Here is a 22,175-nt window from a genome sequence, read left to right as displayed (position 1 = left end):
CAATTGAACTGCTTTTAATATGGTTGCTTTCATTTTCCAGAGCAGAGGGCACACCTCCATGTACCCAAAATTGCAACCAGAAAACATTCAAAAAGGTTCTGAGCTGCTTCTTTGAATGCTTCTGAGCTTTGAGACAATATAGAAATTACTGGTGGCTAGATAGTCACTCCTTTTGTCTCCCAGACATGCAACCAAGAAATGTATGGATAGGAGATGAGCATAAGAATTGTATTTTGACACAGGTGGAGGAGAATCTAGTGAAATTTATTAGTGCCTTTTGTTAACTGAAATGTGTTCTAAAGTGGTAGTGTTTTAGGGGTAATTAACTGGCATGTATTCTTAATGTGCAGTGTTTTATAGTTCTTAAACTTGTTAAAAATGCTGTCAGCTTCTACTGAAGGTGTAAGATATCACCCCAGGTTTTACAGTGTGTGGCTTTTGGAGGTGCGCAGACAGCCTGCTTTTCTGTGTGATGGTGGGTTGCCTTTGTTTCTGAACTATCTCTGAGGGTTTACAAGCAAACTTCAGAAAGCCTGCAAACTTCACCATGGTGAAGAGTCTGGAAGCTAAAGTTTTATTGTTTCCCATTTACTCTGAGGTTACCCTGCTCTGGAGTTGCAGAGATGTGCAGTGAGGACTGCCTGTAACAACCCATATACTGGATTATATGGGTGAATTCAGAGGAAGCAAGGGTGAAGAATATAAAGTTTCTAGAAAAAAAAACCAAACAAAACAACAAAAAATGCAGCTGACTAAAATTAGCACTAAAATGCAGTGCTCTTTTTTGACATGGCTGGCTCTGTGCCTCAGTTTCTCACACCACGGATGCGAGAACACCAGTTCTCATGTCTTGAGTTTTGAGTGCAGGTATTTTTGACTTCAGTATGTGATTTGGGTGAAAAACTAAAGTGAGGGCTCATGTTTTATATTCAGTGTACAACCAGATCGTTGTAACAAGGATCTCTGAGATAAAAATAGGCATTAATTCCCATAGTATTTCAGGTATGTTTGGAAGTATGCAATTGCTGAGTGTAAAAATAGTGTGCAATATGTAATAATAGAGTATATTCGTTTGCTGTGATAACACAGGGTGAATTGACACAAGAATGAGATTTCTGCTTTAGTATCATCCTGCAAGCATTCACTCGGTGAAACCTACTAGTCAACAAGGGCTGTAGCACTTGAGCAGTGAAGGCTTTAGGTATGCACAGCCTCAGCAGGCAGCTTACTGGAGGCCACTTACTGGAGATTTTAGTAATTTGTTACCCTTGGTCCATAGGCAAGGTTTTTTTTTTTTTTTGGTTTTTTTTTTTTAAATCTGAAGTGGATGCTAAGGAAGGTTCCATGTTCTCCAAAACAAGAGTTGCCCTGGGTCCCATTTATGCATCCTACAAAAATCAAAACTCACGATTGAGACTTGCATCTGTGATTATGCTCAGCTTGCTTATGTTCCATCTTTCCTTTCTGAAACAGGAATGCAGTGTGGGGGAACCTGCTGTGCCGTGATAATGTGTGCATCCCCCGAGGCTTGTCTTTCAGCCTTTTCTGAGAATTAGCCGTGTAAAATCTTTACACTGCCTGATTACAGCAGTGATTGTGGTCCCAACTTACTTTCCAGCTCTCTTCCAAACTCTACCCATGGTAGTACTGTGTAGTAATTGATTAGCTGAACTTCTTGAGTGCCTTGGGCTGAATGGCAGTCTTTGACGCTGTTGCAACATGGGGTGCTTGCGAAAACAGTCTGAATATTACCTACACTGTAGCTGTCCTAGCATAGAATTAAAGAACTATTTAAATGCAATTCATGTTGTTCTTAATATATATATATGTGTAAAGAAAAAGAGGGATACAAATTTGCTCAAGGCTGTTCATGTGTCCTATTTTAGCTATAGCCCAGGAAGTCGGTCTGTCTTTCTCATTGCTTACTTAGAAATTCTATTTTGCAGTTGAATTTCTTGAGTTAAAGCCTGACAATTCTTGCAAAAGTTTAAGATTCAATAAATTGATGTTTAAAAAAAAGTTATTTTAATGAGAAATATTTCTGGCTGGAAATGCCCTTTTCAGTTCTGTTACAGGTCTCTTTCCTATCTCTCTCATTTATAGTAATCCCAGTTACTAGGACAGCTATCTTATCACATGAGTTTAAGTAGAAGATACTCTGCATAGGGATAAGATGCAGATAAACAGACTGATTTTCAGACATATTTGTCTCTGATCATTTATTATGAATAGTGATAACTCCTTGCTTAAAGTATCTATAGTCTTTCTCAAAAGGAAGCTAGCTCCTGAGAAAAAGATCTGCAAGTCTAATTTTCACATGCTAAAATTTTAGCAAAGTTTGAGCAAAACTTTTACAAAGTCATAGCAAAAACTCTTATAAGTAACCATTGGAAGATCAATGTAGTGGTGATATAGGCCCAGAGAATTGCTCAGGCTGGATGGAAGCCATTTCTATGACCCTTCTGGGACTTAGAAATGTATGTGTCCAGCAACAAAACAGAGTCTGTTGGAGCCCTGGGCTCTGAGCTTGGTTAGTAAATTGCGAACTACCTAAGCAGGAGGAAAAAAGAAACTCCCCTGCAGTTAAGGCTTGCAAATATTTTTTACTTTTTTTTTCTTCCACTCTTACTGTCTTCCGTCCAGCTGCTTTCTACCCTGAGGGGCTGATGGCAGGAGCTGTGGGGCTGGCTCTTTGACTAATGGTTGAGTCAGTAATTTTTCCCACTGAATTAATGTAGATACCAAAGGAGACAGGGAGAAGACTGTTCTCCTGGGGAAGGGAGCAGCTTGGCAGCAAAGCATGGATATTCCTTTGTGTTGGCGGGATGAGAAAAAGTAGGTATCTCCTATACAACCTGGACATATACACTCCTCTGATGAGAGACACTTAAGTCCTTCCAAATCTGGCTATCCACTTATCAGGCTTCTATCTTTAACAAAGCATTTAGTAGAGAAGTCAGCATATTTGTACAGCATTTACATAAGGAACCTTCAAAACCAAAGAAAGACTTATGTGTCCAAACATTTGTTTCATTCCAACACCCCCCAGCCCGCCAAACCAATTGATTTTAAGAAAGATACAAGTTCATTTCATAAGCCTTGTTTTCCTTACAAAAACAAGAGGAGTCTCCATGCTCCAAAGAAAGCTCAAAAGGAGATTAACTAATTAATTAAGAATCTTTTCTTCTGAGTGCAACAGGATCCAAGAAACAAGTGAACTTTTCATTTCCAGTAATAGCAGAAATTACTTCAATAGCATGACTGTGAGCACCCATGGGACCATAATGTGAGAATGGTCTTTATTAAGGAATAGACTGGGCTTCTGAATATCGTTCTTCCAGTCACTTCCACAGGCTATAAACAGCGCCTCGTTTGTTGCTATTAAAAGAGACTAAAGACAGCTATGCTGAAAAGCATTACTGTTTAAGTAGTCATGGCTTGACATTAATACAAAAATTTTTTTTTGGAAATAAAGTGAATTTGGGTTCTTCAGAACATTATAGTTTTGTTCAGAAATTACTATGTTGGATATTTGTGATATGGGGAGATCTTTTTTTTGGCATTGTGTTTTTAGTTTTAATTAATGGTCACTGCCCTTCTGTTTAGTTTGACTTTTTCAGACATGTATGAAGTCAGAAAACATCTTGGGGCCAACTAGAATGTTTTCTCGGCGTTATTTTTTCCCTATGTTAACACCTGATGAAAGAGTCTGGTCTTAGTTAACAATCAGGCCTCATTATATGTTTGTTCTCATAAATGACTGCTCTGAGGAGCAACCTTTCACCAATAAGATGGGAGTTTGCAAAACGATGCTAAGCAAAAACTGAAGTAATCCATGATCTGCCGAGGTGATATTGAAGACATATCTCTCATGCACAGCAGACCTATGCATTAATCCTATGTTTTGGGGTCTTTAATTGCTTTAAATATTTGCTTCTAGATCTGTGTTTCACACATCTTATTTACATGGTTTATTTTTCATTTTCTGAACAAATCGATAACCAGACAGACTCTTTACCACACTGGATTAGTTTTATTTATTCTCTTTGAACTTGATTAAAAAGCTGTCAAACATAAGTCTACATTTTATCAGCAGAATACTCTTACAAAACAGGGTAGGAGATGCATATAGCTGGAAACATACATTTCAAAATGAAACAATATTTGATATATTCTAGACAGTTACCCTTTTGTTTATCCATGACAACTGAAACTAACCATCAAATGCATAAATTGATTCAAGTCTAGCCAAGTAATCCTAAGGGCATACGAAAAGGCTTTTTTTTTAAAGTTCTTTCTAGATGAATTTAATGTAGTTCACCAATAAAGCATCCTCAGGAGCACAATACAAATGCTACAGAACATGAGATAGCTGGGGAAAGCGGGCAGATGTACAGTGTGATGAAGAATCAAAATGGATGTTACATTAAAATAAGCAGTCATGCAACATCTTCATTTCATGTACTGCATTTAAGTAAAAATGCCAAAGTTCCAATTCCATTTTTAATTATTTTTTTTAGGCACTGTTATGCAAATAGTGACATTCTATCTTGTGGCTGTTGTTTTGTTGTAATTCCTTTTTTAACTCTTGAGGTAGGCAACTTTATTTATCATGTCTTTAGCTTTCAATATATATCAAATAGGAAGGTAAATTATGCTCAGATTAGGTACAAATGATCTGGTATTATTGTTTTAATTCATTGCTCTTAATATACATATTTTAATCCATTTCCCACAGATCTCCTCAATTATTATTTGTCTTTCTGTGCCATTGCGTATGTTGGTAAACAGCATTTTCTATGGTCTTTGGCCATATGCTGTATGCTCAGCTTGCAAAAAAAAAAAAAAGACACTTGGAGTGCTAGCATAATGAAACTCTCAAAGGGTTAATGCAGAATACATATAGGCAAATGTTGACAATATTTTTTATTCAAATGTTTGAAAATTAAACACAAAATCATCATTAAGTTTTCACAAAATGAGGCATCTGTTACTTGAAAGAAAAAGAAATATTTCAGAAATATGTTTACAGAAATGTAAAAATATTAGACATCAAGACAGATGTGAATGCTTTCAATAACAGGCCCTGTCTGTCAGTCTTCCTCAGAGCCGAAGATCTTGCTGTACTCGCTCAACATAAGTTCAACTATCTGATTTTGGTACAGCATGTGGACTGCCATGTTCCCTGTCTCCTTTTCAGGTCTAAGCAGTGTTGGTCCAAACACAATTCCTAAGCTTTGTGTTGACATAAGATTCACGGGTTCCTTGGCTGCTATCCTGTTGATGAAAGGAAAGAATTGGTTAAAAAAAGGGGGATTTCAAAGGAGTCACTGTTGCAGTATAGAGAGGCTCTTTTTTATTGATTCTTCTAACATAGATGGTTTTTTAGTTATCAAAGCGAAAGAAAAAAGGAGGGAAGAAACAGCTTCTGTCAACCTGACTGACAAGGAAATGCGAGTCAGCAACATGTGTGCAGGGTGGAGGTCTAGAGGCCCGTTTCCAGTGCTCTCATATCAGGGCATGATTTGCTGATTTCTGGTAAGTGAGCATTAGTTAGTGCGTGTACTATAAGGCAATAATTTCTGATCTTATGCATTTAGATACTGAAAATAGGGATTGTTTTTTATGCTAAGGGAATTGAGCACTTTTGGTGTCAACAGCTTTGGTGGCTCCGGGGAGAAGCTTCTTTGCTTCTCTTGACGAGGTCTCCAGCACTGAAAGAATTAGGAAATCAAAATAAGTCCCTTAATATATAGCTCATATGAAACACATTCCTTCTGCTAATTTAAATCCAATAAATTTAGTATGGTATGAAATGGATTGTGAAATTTATATAGCTAAAAACTTTTGCATGCTTTATCCTGGCACAGAATTTCTTGAAAGACACTGAGACCACATACCTTAATGAGATAACTTAGAAAATAATGGTAAGGATTCTAACCTTTGATATCTTTATTACACACAAAATTACAAGAGGAGGACTATTATTATTAAAAGTTGATCTTATGTCTCTATTAAGACAATATTCTTGTGGAAATGGAATTAAGGATGGAGAATTCTGGTCTAAGAACAATATAGGTTTAATGGGTGGAGTTTAGGTAGGCAGTTTCACATAAATCTCTGCAGTGGTGAGTATGAACGACGTAGAAATCCATTTCCTTCAATCCCAGAATATCTAATATATCCTAGGTTGGAAAGATTAGTAAATGAAGATACATATTCTATAAATAAATTTCACAGCTCTACCAAGGAATGTGAACTAAATGTAACTTTAATATGTAAATGCTTGAATTTATGGATGCTTCCTTAACCTGCTAGTTTTAACTTAAATATTCCAAGTGGACTGTTGAAGCCAAGTTCTGATTTCTCTCCCCCACAATTGTCAGTCATTTATTTTTTTTAAATCCAGACAGCAATTTAAAAATCATTATAGCTGTCTGTTTCCCCATACCTGTTGCTGAATTTACAGCAGGCCACACTGTAAGTGAAGGAACTTAATGAAACATAATTGTTTCAGTTACTTAAGAAAAAGTTTCTTTCATGTTATTGCTGGGGTTACATAGAAAAGAGCATGGTCTTGTAGATTTCTACCAATCTTGTGTATTACATTCCTCAAACATCAACATTTTGTTTTCTTCCCCCATTTATAAATAGGAAACATTACTTAGTTCTGCCTCATGTTTGTAACTATGGTGTCCATTGCAAAAAAAAGCCACTCTCCATATGGCACTTATAAGCTTGACTCAACTTTCTTCAAATATAATGTCTTCATTATAAATGAAAAAACAAAAACCCTAAAAACCCCCAGCTTTCCTCTGGGTAATATTAGCATATCATCTCTCAGGAGTTTGGAAAGTCTCAAAAGTTAGTAGTTTTGTTGGCAAATGACTGTGTGTGCTTCTGATGGACAACACACTTTTCACACATCATTATAAAAAATTTTTTGTTACATTTTTTTACAGGGGTGACTAGGTTGTTTTACTTAATGCCATTTATGCAGAAGCATATACATCAAGCTTGGGGCCTCCTTGTAAGAGAGGCTTTACTTCTGTTGAGCTTGTTACGTGTATTTGCAAATGACATCAGCACAGGTAGAGATGCTAGTTCACCAGGGGAAAAGAAAATATTTATCTTGCAAAACTTTAGAGATCATCAGTTTAACATCAGTTATGGTTTTCCAATGAGGTGGTGTTGGTAATGGATAGCATTGATGAAGCTAGAGGAGAAACACCATGCAGGGAGAAGGTGGCAGTGGACCATGGATGAAGATATGGTCCATGGTGAAGAACAGTGGTAGCAGAGCTCGATTTACTGAAGGAAGAGGAAGATTGACTTCTTTTATCTATAAAATTTGAAGCAAGATGCTGAGATCCTATGTTTGGCATGTGGACCCAGAAAAATGGAAGATGAATGGCCAACTCCGTGCTTGTTTGCCGTCTTTCTGCATCAGGATTCCCCCTGTTTTTCCTGGAGATGCCATTGTGCACGCCAAGTCCTGTTTGAGTCCAACCATTGTCATCATGTGGTCTGCTGTTGCTCACCTCTCAGGAGGTGAACGTATGACATTAAAGGAAGAGAAGGTGTCCATGGCGTGTGTTGGTGATGGGGGGGAACCAGCTGTCTGTTGTGATTCATTGTTTTAGAACGTGGCACTAAATACACCATGTATATTTGGGGCCTCTAAGGTGGACACTAGAATAATAATTCTTGTATTCAGAACAACTCTTGAAAATATTTTTATCATCTATTCATGCAGTTGGACTCGTTTTGATCACTATAATAACAAAAAAGCCAAACAAACTTGGAAACATGGAAAATCTGAGTAGTTAAAAAATCTGTGGTAAAATACAGTTACTGGAGGGAAAGAAAGAATGAAGTCAATCATCCTCAATAAAATAGTTTTACGTTTAGGACCTTATGTCTTTTTAAATTACAAATATTTACCAGTGAAATTCTATATCTATTTTTTTTCATCTGTCCACAAAAGCAAAAGTCAAAGCAAACCAAAACCAAATCTGTCCAGTTAAAGCTATTATTGTAGCTACTAGGTGAAATTGAGTTGTTGAAATAGAAAATCCCTGTAAAATGGGCAAGTATTCTTTTTTTTTTGGCAAGAAAAAGAACAGGGTGATGCACCATTTACAACATAAAAAGTGAAAGAAAATGCCAGAGATACTTTTGTTCAAGGCCAAATGAAAGGAGCAATGGTTGATCAATTTAAGATTATTTTAGAAACAATCTATAATCCAGTGCCACAGATGTTGGAACTATATCAAGAAATTGTTGGGCATTGTGCTGTGCAAGACTATTTTTGTCCCCAAATAAATATGCTTCAAGAATGACATCAGTCCTTTATATCACAAGTCAGGAGATAAGCAGAAAGTACAGTTCTTATTAATAATAGTAATGAAATTAATGATGTATTAAAACAGAAGTGTATGATAGGAAGGCTCTGTGTCAGTGGCAGATACCTAAACAAAAATACTTGGAACTTATGCTTTGGCTGTTGCCAAGGCAACTGTAAGTTGGAAAGCGTGTGACTGAGAGAAGGGCAAGTCTACAACTAAGAGGGTCATTGTATGGTGAGTTTGCCTTTCTAGTTCCATTAAACCTACTCTTTTCAAACTCTCTAAATAAAATCATTATTAATTTTGACATTTGGAAAGCACACTGGATTATTACTTCAAAGACACTAGGTATTATAAAATGGTCTTCATTTATTTTTACCCCGTAATAATTGCTGAGGAGGGGAAAGCGTTTCAACATTGACTGATTCCTCAACATTTTAATATTCTTAGTGCACATAAAAAAATAAAGAAGTCAGTATACTTAAGGATGAAAGCCCTCATGGAAAGTGCACCATTTTATAGTGAGCTGGAGAGTTTGTGTGTACAGCTGTCCTCTACTATCTGTATTGAGAACTGCTCAGTCTTGCTTACTTAGCCTTTCCCAGCCTATGAGGATTTAAGTTTGCTCAATGTCAGGGACATTCTTTTTCTTTGAAGAACTGGTTTTAGCCATGCCTAGTACTCTTTTACTGTTTTAAATTATACCTAAGGGTAACTTTTCACTAATACAACCCTGCTACTCTTCCATGAACTGGTAACATAGACTATGACTAAAGGGCAACACATTACAAAATGAGGGCATCAAAAGAGTAAGACCAAGTCACTTGCTAAAATATTATGGGCCAGAATGGCAGGTGTAGAAATCACCTCTGAATTAAGTAGAAGGCAGAGGGACAAAAGCAGGTTTTGATCTTATCAGAATCCTGTTTACTAGCATTATGAACAATATTTGATTTAACTAGGGAAGCCATTGCCATGGGAGGCAGAAACCAATATCTAAACGGAGTCCAAGAAAGAGTGAAGATGCATGGGAATAGAGAAAACTGCCCAGAAAGGAGAGAAAATTATGCATTTATGACATCTGTCTTCTTTGTATAACAATAACCTCACAGAATTAGGAAGCAACTCCTCTTTAAATGGATTATTCCATGACAACCCATTTGGGTAGGTTTTGTACTTTTGCTGAACTGTGCTAGCAACCACTGTCACAGTCAGAGGTGCTCATTACCATGGACAAGGAGGGTGATTCAATGTGTAAGTTCCTATGAACCACCTTAATGGATCAAAGTCTGCACATCCCATTGATTCACTTTACCAGTAATTATCCTTAAATTAGCTAATATCTGTTTCCTATATAGACACAGGCATATGCAAATGTAATGTTCTAGCTTAAGGACTTGGTCATGAGAATATCTCAGCTGCCTTCAACTCACCTCAGATCTAATGCTGTTAACAGGCCTTTTCACTGCTCTGTTATGGGCCAGTTTTTATGCAGCAGTTTTCTGAATTTTGTTATTGCAGAGCTACCAGTCAATTTGAACATTTTAAAATTTGACTCATGCTGAACAGGTTCTAGCTCAACATTTTATGTTCCTCTCCTTCATAAATGCTGGCTCACAGGAGTTAAAAAATAACAGGTATTACGTACTTTGCTTCAGTGACAAGACATTTGGGAAGAAATCATCCAACCTTGAAATAAAATCTATATTGAAAGCAATTCTACATCCATGCCAGTCAGATACATCGTGGGATCAGCAGAGGTGTCCCAGGGGAAAACTTGATGTGATAGACAGGGTTGATTACTTGGACCTCCTGTCAGTTCTTAACTCCTTGACAATAGCTGAGACATTCAGTACAACTTTGTTTTCTTTATTTGGAAGTAAAGTTAATATACTTACCTTAACTGTGCCAAATGTACTGGAAAATAACCTGATAATAAAATGTACCTTCCTGAGAAGTGATAATGTCTGTGTGCGTATAAGCACATTTTGGCAGGGCTTTTGCAGACAGCTTTTTCAGTGTTAAGAAGGAAGCACAAGTACAAAATGATGCACAGATAAACTATCAGATTTCTTCTCAATATATTTCTTTTCCATTTAAGGCCTGTTACACATACTTTCTTGAAATACAGCACATTACTGCAATGTCATTTTCTGCTCTAAATTTATTTCAGTTTAGCTATAGTAGTTCTCCAGGAAGAACTTAAACAGGTTTTTTTTTGGTACTAAAAAGACAATTCAACTACAGCTTTGAGAGTCCTCTTAAAACACAAAAAACAGTAATTGTTCTTCTATAACAGGTCAAGGTCCTGAAGATATCCATATCCAGCTGGATATAACAGCTTAGGACAGACATCAAAATATACCAGCTATGGAGGAAGAGGGTAGGTCCTGTATGCTACTTAACCTCATCTTGAGATACTTATGGAAATAATCAGAGGTGAGCCCCTGATACCATAAGCTCTATTTGTGTAAACTGTTCAATTCATTGCACTGCAATGTAGATAAATTCAAAATGTAGTAATAAATTTGGATTCTTGATATTTTATGAATGCAAACTAAACCTCATTATTATTTATGTACTGGCTTAATGGATAATTTGCTCAGTTGCATTACAGTGGTATTCACCAGCTGATAAAGGTAAGCAAATGCATACATTATCAGTTGAATCTGCAGCCTGTTTTTTATGAAATGTGTATACTATGTTGTGAGGGGGGGGAGCTTTGTACATGTGTAGCTAATGACCTGAGGTTTATGCTTATAGAGAAGGTTCAAAACACTACGATGCTGTCTATTTCAAAATGTGGGTGTGATTTCTTCTGCAACAAATATATGCAGTTCAGGAATCACAGTGGACTAATACAGTTTAAAACTACTTTCTCTTGCCCATGTAAAATGTGAAGGTATTTTTAATTCCTTATTGCTGCATAGGTTGAATTCGAAACAATAGCTATCCAAGACTGGTAATAGAGAAACCAGATCATGGCATACGATACCTTACAAGAGGGGTTAGGAATAGTTCAGACATACTTAAGAGCTTGCTTTTGCTGAAAATAGCCTTCATGGCTCCTGGCCTACAGAAACTCCATAGGCTTCCTGTGCTCTGCAGCTGTGGGTTCATATTACAGTTCTTTGGGAAAAATCCTTTCTCTTCAGTTGCTCTTGGGACATAAGAATGAGCTCTTGATGCTGTCTTCTTCTGCAGACTGGCCTTTAAATCTGACTATTGGATGGCTATATATAGTACCTGGACAGCTGACAGGAACCTGGAGGATGGGCTTCCTCAGGGGATCCCCTGCATATCTCACACCATGAGCCCTTCCCTGGATGAACTGCCTTGGAGTCTAGCCCTAAACAAAAATAATAACTAAACTAACTCTGAACATCAGTTCACAGTTGCCTGAATAGATTCTGAAAAGCTGAAGAAAGGCATTTATTCTGGCTTAGCCTTAGCTTAAAGTAAAATCTTTTAGCTATTGGGTGAACTTTGCTGTCTGAATGATATCTTTTCTGAAGAGTGTGAGTGCTCTTGCCTTTACATACACCATATATACTGCCTGTCTTGTAGAGAAAGTCTTAATTTGTCAGGTGACTAAAGCTAAGATGCAAAAGCACATTTAGGTGTCTAAAGGGACTCGGGCCTCTACAGGGCCTTTGTTCAGCAATGTGCTTTGATGAAGTTCTGCTTGTTGTTCTGCACAGTGTGCTCCTGCCTCTGCCCTCATCTGTGGCTATATGAAGAGAGCAGGGTAATGGGGTACCTGCATCTTGGTCTTGGGATCATTGCTTTTTTCTGGCCATCTCCTGTGTCAGAGAAGCTCCAAAGGCAGAGAGTGCACACCAGTGTCCCAAACTGGCATGGACAGCAAGGGCAGGAGCTCATCTCCATGATGTGGTGGCTCCACTAAAGCACATGGTGTGGACAGATGCTCAGGTTCTGCACCCCAAACCGTATTGTGTCAAAGAAATGGATTCAAAATCTTTCCACAAAAAAATTCCCTGTTTCTGCAAAAGTTCCAGGCTCCCTTTGAAAAACATCCAACTGGGTGACCTGCTAAGTTCTTCCATTTACTGATGGCCAGCACTCTGTCCTTGCAGTTTGGCTTGTTTTTTTATTTTTTTGTGTGTCAATGCAAATGTAAGACTGCAAGGAACAGGAGATCTGGCTAGTCCATGTTATCACAGTGCGAGTTGCTATTGAGCCTGAAGTTCACCTGTTCGGAGATGGCCACGAGGTAGGAGTCAACTGAAGGCCAAAGACTTCCTTATGGAGCATCTCAGACTCTTCTGGCTACAGCTCCATGCACAAGGCATTCATTTCTGCCTTCTCTAACAGCTCTGTATCAGCATATATATCTCAAACAGCAAATGCCTCTTCAAAAGCCACACTGCCACTGCAAGCACGAGCCTCCCCTTGGGGAGAGGATGGGAGAGAACAAAACCACCCATGGCAGATGTTAGGCAGATGCTAATGCGCTTCTTAGAGGTATTTGGGTAGTAGAGTGATAAAAGTGGTATGAGACTACATAGAGTAATATATGTTCAGACAGAGATATAACACATAGAGGCCTTCACTGTATTTTTGGCTGGTATTTTGGCTGGTGGTGTAGCTTTTGCTTTGATTTTTTTTTTTTTCTTGTTTTGAAGTTCTATTTCTGTTTGGCTTTTTTTTTTTTTGGTGTGTGTGTTTTGTTTTGTTTTGGCTTTGTTTGGTTGTGGTTTTTTTTTGGGTATTTCTTGTGTTCTTTTTTTTTTAATATTTTATTTATTTATTTATTTATTTTTCTGTAGAATAACTAGCTTATTGTAAACACCAACCTGTTAGAAGCCCTGGATCTGTATGCTTTTGTGGCTTGTGTGGCTCAGAAGGCAACAGATATTTTTAAGTAAATAAAGCTTTAACTTTTTTAATTGCTTAAATACTTTTATTTAAGAATGCCTGAAGCTAAATTTGCTTGTAACATTAAAAATAAAAAGCAGTTAGATAACAATGTCCTTAAATCAAGAATTGTAAATATAGAACTTTTATCATCAGCACAGCACATCCAAAAATGTCTTTATAAAATAAATCGAATTATATGAGTTAATTGATTCCAGGCAACATCAGCAACTGCAGGTGGAAACTGAATAACAGGATGTTTATTAATGAGAGACTATTAATCAAAATTGACAATATCAATTTCTGTTTCTTCTATGTGAATTCTACCTGCAGAATCCATGGATATACTTGCTGATTTTTTAAATAAAAATTTAAAAGTAACGAAAATACTAACATTTGGGATTTTAGCTTTAGATGTAGGGCTATTTGTTTAAACAGCAAAAGGATATCCTAAATCCAATTTGACAAGCAATGCCAAAGATGCCAGTGGTAATTAATTAGCACTTAATTTAGACCACAGAACAACAGGATATGGAATTGGTGCTCAGTGCCATTTCCCCTTAGGCTTCATCTCATGAGGGTCAGGAGTATGGCTGTTGCATTGAAGGTCAGTAAATAAATTGGAGGAACACATTGACACTGGACTTTTCATGATAGATATCCTTCACCCTTATTACTGCCTCTGGCTATCGCTGATGGGAAAAGGGCTGCAATTGTTCTGTGAAGAATGCTGTACACAGGCTTGATTTGAGCAAGGTAGTGTTTGAACTCATGCATCGTACAGTACTGGTGCTGGATGCTTTCTACAGGCAGGGAGCGGTCTCAACTTTGCATCTGGGCTGGAAATAAACATAACTGTAGCATAGAAAGCTTGAGGAACTCTGACAGGCGAGAAAATTCACTTAAAAGCAGTCCTTAAGTTTGCTAGATTTATGAGCTTAGTTTTAGATTAAGCATAATTAAAATCAATGGAAGATTTTAAAGTGAGGTTAGAAACTAGGTCAGCGAGGGAAAAAACACATTTTCTTATTATCCTCTTGCCTTTGTCTTACTAATATTTGGTATTTCTCCACAGAGATAAAGGCTCTTAATAAAGGTGGATTAATGTTATTAACAGCATTGTTTTCTGCTGGGGACACCAAGGCTTTGACATACTTAGTGATGGACAAACAAAAGGTACATGGCAAAAAAAAAAAAAAAGCCACCAGTTTCATTGGTAACAGAGCTGATTTTTGTCTTAATGAAAGAAATCACCCTCCTACAGCACACCCAAAGCAGAGTGTATATGGTAAGCATGCAGGTGACCCTATGATCCTTATTCACAGATGCATACAAATTGCATTCTTGGGCTCAGGATTAATGTAAGAAAAATAAGATGATGAGTCTCAGTATTATAATATAATCCTTCTTCTCCCAGTAAACTGAGTGCATCTGTCAGCCACTGTGACGGTCTTTCTTTTGGTAATCTCTACCTGTCTCTCAAAAGAGCTGCTCAGGTGAAAGGGTGTCAGTACTGGCACTGAAACTCAGTGATGTTACAGCTTTCTGAAATAGCTTCTTACAAACTGTACCCCACTGTGTTTAAGTAGTCTAGTTCCACCATGGCCCACAGGATGATATACGATGAGAACTTCAGCAGTTGCAGCAGGGTGATTCTTATTGCACATCCTAGATATACTGCACTAGCACGGTTTTATACCCTTGGCTCCCAGAAGTGCTGTCTGCATTGCTATGTCAGGAAAACACTGAGTTCGACAGCAGTCTGTGCTCAGAAAATGTACTTTGGAAGCCCCAGGTCAGCAGTTATTTTAACTTTCACTTCATCACACCCTTTGCAGCATTTCTCTCGACAGTGAGTGAAATTTTGATTATTGTTAAAGTCACTGAGAAGAACTCCCAGTGACTGGGAGCAAGAATAGAGTCAGAATTTCATCTCATATAAGCTTTTCTCATTTTGGATGATATCTACTTTTACTAAGTGGAATTACTACTTTTGACTATGTTCGATCTATACCCTCTTGCAGCTTTCAATTATAGCCCTTTTGTGCTACCATAATCCAGTTGACAGCAAATAACTCAGCCCTGGATATGACAGGTTTACTTTCTGATTTAAAACCAAAAAGCGGCAATTGGCTGGAATTTCAACCTGGTGTGCTGAACTATAGATGACCTGCTCAGAAATGCATCTTTGCTGGTGAAGTCTAGAGTTTCTCATGAAAAACTTAGTTTCACTAACAACATGTAGTTTTTAGGTCCAGCATCATGAATAAATTGTTCAGTAATTGTAAATACACTTACAATGGAGACAAACAGTAATTTTTGATGTTGAAACCAGAGAATGAAGCAAAGAATTCCACGTCAGAGAAAGAACTTTCACCAAAGTTTTCCTTTTCTGTGAGCTCCTATGTCATAACTTCATAGCATCGTTTAGGTTGGAAAAGACCTTTAAGATCATCAAGTCCAGTCATTACAATTACTTCATAATTTTATTTTTTTTAAATTATGAAATCCTTTTCAATAATGGCCTATTAATTTTCACCAGTATAAAAATCTCATTTCTATATTGTCACCATCTTGTTTAAAATGAAAGTCGTTTTGTAGTGGCCTGTCCAACAGAGATAATTTCATATGGGGTCCGACCTCAGCCAGGATTCCTACTCTTTCAGGTTCAGTTCTGAACTCTCCACAAGCTACTTTTGCAATGTGTATGCACTGCATTTGTATCATATTTGAAAGATGCTTTAACATGCCTCCCAGCATCACGATTGTTTCAGCCCTGATACTGAACATGAGAAGGATGAATGTATCTCTTAAATGCACTAGTGAGTATGTGCCATGAGTCTTTGATTTCTTTAAACTTATTTACATTTTACTTACCCTTGAGCAGTGAATTTACTATGTCAGCATTTTCTTTTCTACTTACACTTTGTCTGTCTTGTCCACTTACCTTGGCTTGATGTTTATTTTTTATGCACGTGTATAGTCCATTGCACTAAATGCATGAACTGCCTGAAGTGGAGGATTTTCCATATATTGCCTTTCTAAGATAAACCCTTTATAATACTGCAAGTTCTGAAATATTTCTTAGCTTTGAACTAGTTTTGAATTTTCTCATTTCCTCCTTTTTAAGTCAAACACCCATTCACACATGTCCACTGATCCCAGATGACTGTGGTCTAGCTGCCTTGGACACCTTACAAAAGTCTTTATTCTCTATACAGACAGTCCTATCTCTCCCAGGAGTTGGTTTTATTTTGTCTTTGAAACTTCAGGTGACCAGACTTGCCAATATCTGCTTTTTGTCTGACCCTGATTGAAATACACAGTTAGAAAACTTGGTGAGAAAACATGCACAAGTCTTTTCGATCCCCTAACCAATGGTTTGACAGCCATTGAAGGATTTAGGAAGAGCAGATATAATCTTGCTGTTGGCATCAAGGCATATTCATCAGTCTTGGGACAGCTCATTCAGTAAGCAGCTTCAAGGACATCCAATCTTTCAGTCATAGCTGAACTGAGTAAAATGCTTCAATGCATCTAACAGAGTTACAGAGAAACAATTTTGATAGCGCCTACCTGCCAAATGGGCCTGTCCTTATATATTCTTGCTTATTGATGCTATGTAGGGAGGAGTAATTGGAGATAGTTCTTGAAGATGAAGCTTAAATGCTTTGCATATGATTTTTTGTGTTGCCTAGAACTCCTGCAGGCCACTGACACTGTGCTGTCTGTCTCTCAGACTAAATTCAGGACACCTTTTTTTGTTGGTGCTACATTTGTCTTCCCATACAGCAGAAAATATTTAACCTCAAGTAAATGGCTGTAAATGAACTTGCAAGCAGAGAAAGTGCCTCTTTAGGAAGCAAATATTGTGGTTTCAGAATGCAAAGCTGTATTAAATGTAATTTAATATGAAAAGTAATGAAAACCAGTTAGCATGTAACTCAGAAAGGTTAAGCATTCCTCACCATAATGGTCAGGTGAGTTTCAAAATATATTGGTCAAGGTTTGAAATCTGCCCTGAGATAGAAATCTCAGGGCTGACACTGAGTCCATAGCATCTGCAATGACTTTCATGGGGTAGATGCTCTGAAGGAATGTAAAATTCATTCATTTGATGACAGTTTTATAGACAGTTATCCAGATATGGAAACATCTGGATTGTCCTAGGAGGTGGTCTTAAGTTGCCTGCTACTACTGCTGCCACAGTTCCACTGAAAACCCTGTCTGGGCTGTAAGTTTGAATACAGACAAACCGATGTTCACAGTAAACTTTACTTACTGGAAAGCTTCCATGTGCTATAGTGTTGTCCCATATGCTGTACACTACTGGGGTCTCCAAGATTGTTCATAGTGTTTGGTGAAGGCCTGGACTTGATAATGTAGATGGCAATTATACGGGAAGTGGGAACAGTTTCAAGGCATATGAAGTGCTATGCTGAAGTAGTTTGGTGAGGCTGAGTCTAATGCTGGCACAGAGAATGGTGCAAAAAGTTTGCACTTTGTCCATGAAAGTACTAGGAGAGCTACAGGAGAGGAATTGGTAGGATCTGTAAAAAATACAGAACTTTTCTGAATTCCCTTTTCTTGGCTCATCTCTACGGGAAGGGGTTTTCTTTTGGAAGACCATAGCAAAGCTCTGGAGAGGAAGTAGCAGGTATGTGGGGCTGAGATGGGATCAGAAACCCTCATCTTAGAGGTGGTAACTGGTTTCATCTTGTGGATCAGAGGAGGAGGCAAATTGTTGTACACTTGGCTGGAGTTAGCCACTACACAGATTTATGATTTTACATTGCACTATAATGCGTAATGTACAAAAAGGTAAATATTTTCCATTCAGCAACATCTTGCTGCTTTTTCATCTAAGTCTATAATTTTAATTATAAAGTGAACGTAACCTGTATCAAATTATGATTTTGTTAACATACTGAATGAGGACAAGAAAAATAAATACCAGATTTTATACTGTACAGGCACATGAAGGTATAGTAAAAAAAAAATCTGGTTTCCTTGACCACATTGTCATAATATGCATATATAACTGCTTATTGAATCCAGGCTGTGTAGACACCAGAAAGAACACTGGCTCCATACCATCACAATGCATGCCCACAACAAAGAGGAGGAAAGAGCAGGCTCTTTCGTTGTATGCTTCTAAGTATTACCAACATAAGGGCTAAAAACATTACCTCTGTCTGAAGTGTATCTATATATCCATGCATAAGTTATTAACTGGGCTCCCTGAGCACAGTTGCTGAAAATATTAATATATTCAAATTATATTCTAGCTACTACAAAAACAGTAGATCAGACAAATGTATTCAAATCTCTTCAGACAAAAGAAGTCATGTTATTTATAAAGATACCCCCCTTATTGGAACACAAACCATCATTGTATATAATATATGAGAATGCAAGATGATCCTTAGATGTCAAAATGTGGTTTAAAGTTTGAATGTAATCATAAAACAGTGACTCTAATCCTTGCCATAAACAAATTGTCACTGGTATTATGTAACTGAGACTATTCACAAAGTATAAAGGATGGAAAAAATAAAAGGTGGGTGCCAAACACTACGGGCCAAATCCAACGGTTGTGCCAAATTGCACTAGCAGACTGGAAATTATAAACGCAGCATGGAATTCAGATTTGCACTCTGCTCTTGGGCTGCTCCTAGAGCTTAGATTAGAGTGAGATAAAGCTTAGGGTTTTTTAGTTTCTTAGTTTAGACTGTAAGGCAGGAAAGCAGCAACAAGTGACTTCTGCAGCCCTGCTGCTCACTGTTTCTGGGAGATGGGAAAGTGGGATAAAAGTTCCTTAATTGCTGCAAGACCCATTTTTGTACAGGGTAGCTTTCTAGGATCCAAACAGACAGTCAGATTGCACCGGCAAGGCACCATGAAAAAAGAAGCACTGCTCTCAAATCTGGAGGTCCTGAACTTTTCATGTTAGTCAGGGGTTAGAGTACAGCCTCATTGGGCTGACCCTGCTCTTTGCTTAGATGCCTTAGGAAAGCTAGCAGAATGGGTTTATGACAGAAGTCCATACATTAAGGCAGGAGGCCTGTTCTCTGAGCGGTAACTAATAATTCATAAATATTTTCCTTCAGTCCACCCTTTAAGAGTAATGTATATCTACTAATATTCACACTGCACATATTAGTAGACATGCAACTGATGGTTGCAGCTGGCGGTTGTGTTAATGCCCTTTACAAGGGTCAACAACCAAGCCAGGTGGTTGTCCACCCCTTTACCCCCATGCAGTTCCTTTTAAAAGTAAAATGACATTTTTTTCACAGCCTGAAATAGTTGTTCAAGCAGAGATACTGGTTTAACTCATTATGAATTATTAGTGGAAAAGTGGGTCTCAGAAGTATGTTACATCTGAAATATTTTTCGTCACTTGAACATGTGCCGTCCAGAACTGGCCCTATTCTACAAGTCACTGGGAACAAACACTTCACACAGATGCTCCTAATTTGGTGTGGTTTGGAGTGTAATTTAGATCAAACGTATCCATGTAAATGAGTCATGGTTTCTTAATTAGGTGCCTCTAAAGAAAAAACTTGGACCACATCAGTAGGTGTGGGTGTGGTGCCCGCTGTACTGAAATCTTTCCTATAGATGAAGTTGAGTTTTGTTCAGGCATACTGTAGGTTTTTCTTTCCCTCTCCCCCCCTCCTTTCTTTTTTTTTCTCCAAAGCACAATAATAAATCTGCAGATGGCATAGACATAAAGACGCTACTTCAGAGGAGCTGTCTAAAACACTGTCTCTTTGGCAAATGCCTTAAAGTAGGTCATTCTGCTGTGATTTAGGTTTATATTTCATTGCCAGCTTTTTGTTCCCATTACAAGTAGGGTGCATTCCACTCCACAGATTTGCTCTTCATTTTTTTTCAGATTGTTTTATATTTGCAAAAATTTGTAGATCTTCATCAGAAAATGGCCAATAGCCTGTCAGAAGTACTAGTCATGCACTTGACCACAAAAAGAGATGTATGAAGGTGATAACCTGCAAATGTTGGAATGTAAAATACCATTCTCTGGAAAGAAAATATGTATTGATTTTCTCAACATGTGATTGAAATGATTGTTACATCTTTTGCAATGTGTAAAAAATTATTTGATCTAATGTCATTTCAGAAGCCTCACAGAGCAGGGCCATGTATTACCCTAGTTTTTCAGGTATCTGCTTTTTCTTTTTATATATTTGTCACTGAAAAGCATGCATTTTATAGCTTAGAAAAATAAAAGAAAATCGTCATGGTCTGTTTTTCCATCAAAGTGCTGGGGGATTTACATGCCAAACTCCCACTAGCCTTAATGAATTACCTGCATAAATTCCTTTTCAATCAATAGTAGAATAGATCCTATTGTGTTATATTAATTATTTTGCACAGAACACTGACATTTGGCATTAAAGTCTTGTTTTGTTTTGTTTTGAAGTTCCAATGAATATCTTTAGAAACTTCAAGCCTCTTTTTTATTTTACAGCCTTATTCTGAGAAAAATTATGTATCTTTAGCTAGAAAAATGAAAAGCATTGCAAATTACCCTTTGATGACCTGGTCCTGGAAATTAGTGTGTTAAGGCCCGACACAAAATAGAGACGAAAAAAAAGAAAAAAAAAAAGAGGGGAAGAAAAGGCATTTTGTAATGAATTGAGCATTCTTAATTTTCACCAACAAATACATTTCAGTTGAAAGGAACACTAACCCCAAGCAATATTAAGAGGTTACAAAATCACATAAATTAACTCTGCCAGTGATATTTTGCTAAGCTTATGCAAGTGCAAACCAGAAGCAGGACTCTCACGTGGTCTTGATTAACTGAAGAGTACTTAGCAGTAACCGACCTTCCCCGAGATGTGCTGGCCATATGCACACGTACGCCCACAGCCCCAACATGCACATAGAACAGCCTTCAAAGGCGTGGGGAGTTCGGGATGTGGGGGATTGGGAAGTAAGTGGTGAGTAGAAGTGAGAAGTGTTCACTGTGTCATCGTGGTCAAGTGCCTTACCCTCTCCATTCCTCGCTTTCTCCATCTATACAACTAGGATAATAAAACTTACTGACCTGAAAAGGAAGTTAGGAGATTTAATTAATTTTTGAAAAGCTTTTTTGAGATCATTTGATATTGAGTAATGTGGAATGAACAATAGGAGCTCTTTGAAACAGGGGCTCTATCTATCTGTATTTGTATACTGCACATAACACAATGGTGCCATACAGCCACAGAGTCAACAGTGTCATAAATATTTAAATTAAAACTATGTTAATTATTTCTATCATTCTGTTATGTGCTGATACACCAGTTCAGTACATTTGTAAGCTTGGTAACATTGAAAAGTACCAAGTGTAATTATTTGCCTGACCGTCATGAAAACCACCGGTCATATTTTTAAATACGGTTGATGAGATAGGAAGTATATGGAAACAAGGGTAAAAAAAATGGTTTTAATTACTTGCTATTCTTCTCATGAAAAACACTAGGCAGTAAGGTATTTTTCAGGGAAGAGGTGAACTTCAGAAACTGTCTTACTCCACAAAAAAAGGACTAGGCATGACTGCAAAAACCTCAGTAGCAGGTCACCCTTGCCCCAAAGTGAATAAAATAAAAATGGATAAAGGTGGTTCTGGAAGACTTGATTTCTTTTTTTGCCTTTTATCCAAAATTTATTGTTACTCTGGTCCTGTGCACACTTGTGGCTGGCACACTTTTTTCTTGTGTCCACTAATTTGCAAGGGGATAGTTTAGTAGAGCAATGTGATGTGTACTTTGCAGAGAGAAAAGGAGTTTAATTCTTCTCCTTCCCCCACAATGAGCCCTGGGAAGCTATGGTAAATGGGACAAGTGTTGGCATTGTTCCAGCTCCTTTCTAAAACTCTTCTATAGCTGGAACAGAGGAAAGCACATGTGCAAGAGCATGTCTTGATATATATTTGCC

The 22,175-nt window shown here is 37.6% G+C and overlaps 2 protein-coding genes across 8 annotated transcripts in view; one reads left to right on the top strand and one right to left on the bottom strand.

Annotated features, from left to right (window-relative positions):
- ARHGAP15 (Rho GTPase activating protein 15) overlaps positions 1 to 22,175 on the bottom strand; it is a 378,211-nt gene that overhangs the window by 29,683 nt on the left and 326,353 nt on the right. For 5 of the 7 annotated variants that reach the window (XM_057400262.1, XM_057400261.1, XM_057400264.1 and 2 more), the window contains one exon: positions 4,575 to 5,277. The exons of 1 other annotated variant lie outside the window; for it this stretch is intronic. In XM_057400262.1, the coding sequence (XP_057256245.1) occupies positions 5,094 to 5,277 (184 nt within the window). In that variant the 3' untranslated portion in view covers positions 4,575 to 5,093. Of the gene's footprint in view, positions 1 to 4,574; positions 5,278 to 22,175 lie in introns of those variants that run through there. One more of the 7 variants, XM_057400267.1, reaches the window with a different exon arrangement.
- Positions 1 to 22,175, top strand: part of GTDC1 (glycosyltransferase like domain containing 1) — a 311,499-nt gene that overhangs the window by 272,704 nt on the left and 16,620 nt on the right. The window lies entirely within an intron of this gene.

The sequence above is a fragment of the Pezoporus wallicus genome, unplaced genomic scaffold, assembly GCF_028554395.1.
Source record: "Pezoporus wallicus isolate ANWC-B61680 ecotype Strahan unplaced genomic scaffold, APGP_CSIRO_Pwel_v1 contig_6807, whole genome shotgun sequence".
In the NCBI taxonomy this organism is placed as follows: Eukaryota; Metazoa; Chordata; class Aves; order Psittaciformes; family Psittacidae; genus Pezoporus; species Pezoporus wallicus.
The sequence above is the reverse complement of the archived record's forward strand: the minus strand, read 5'-3'. Positions and strand labels throughout refer to the sequence as shown.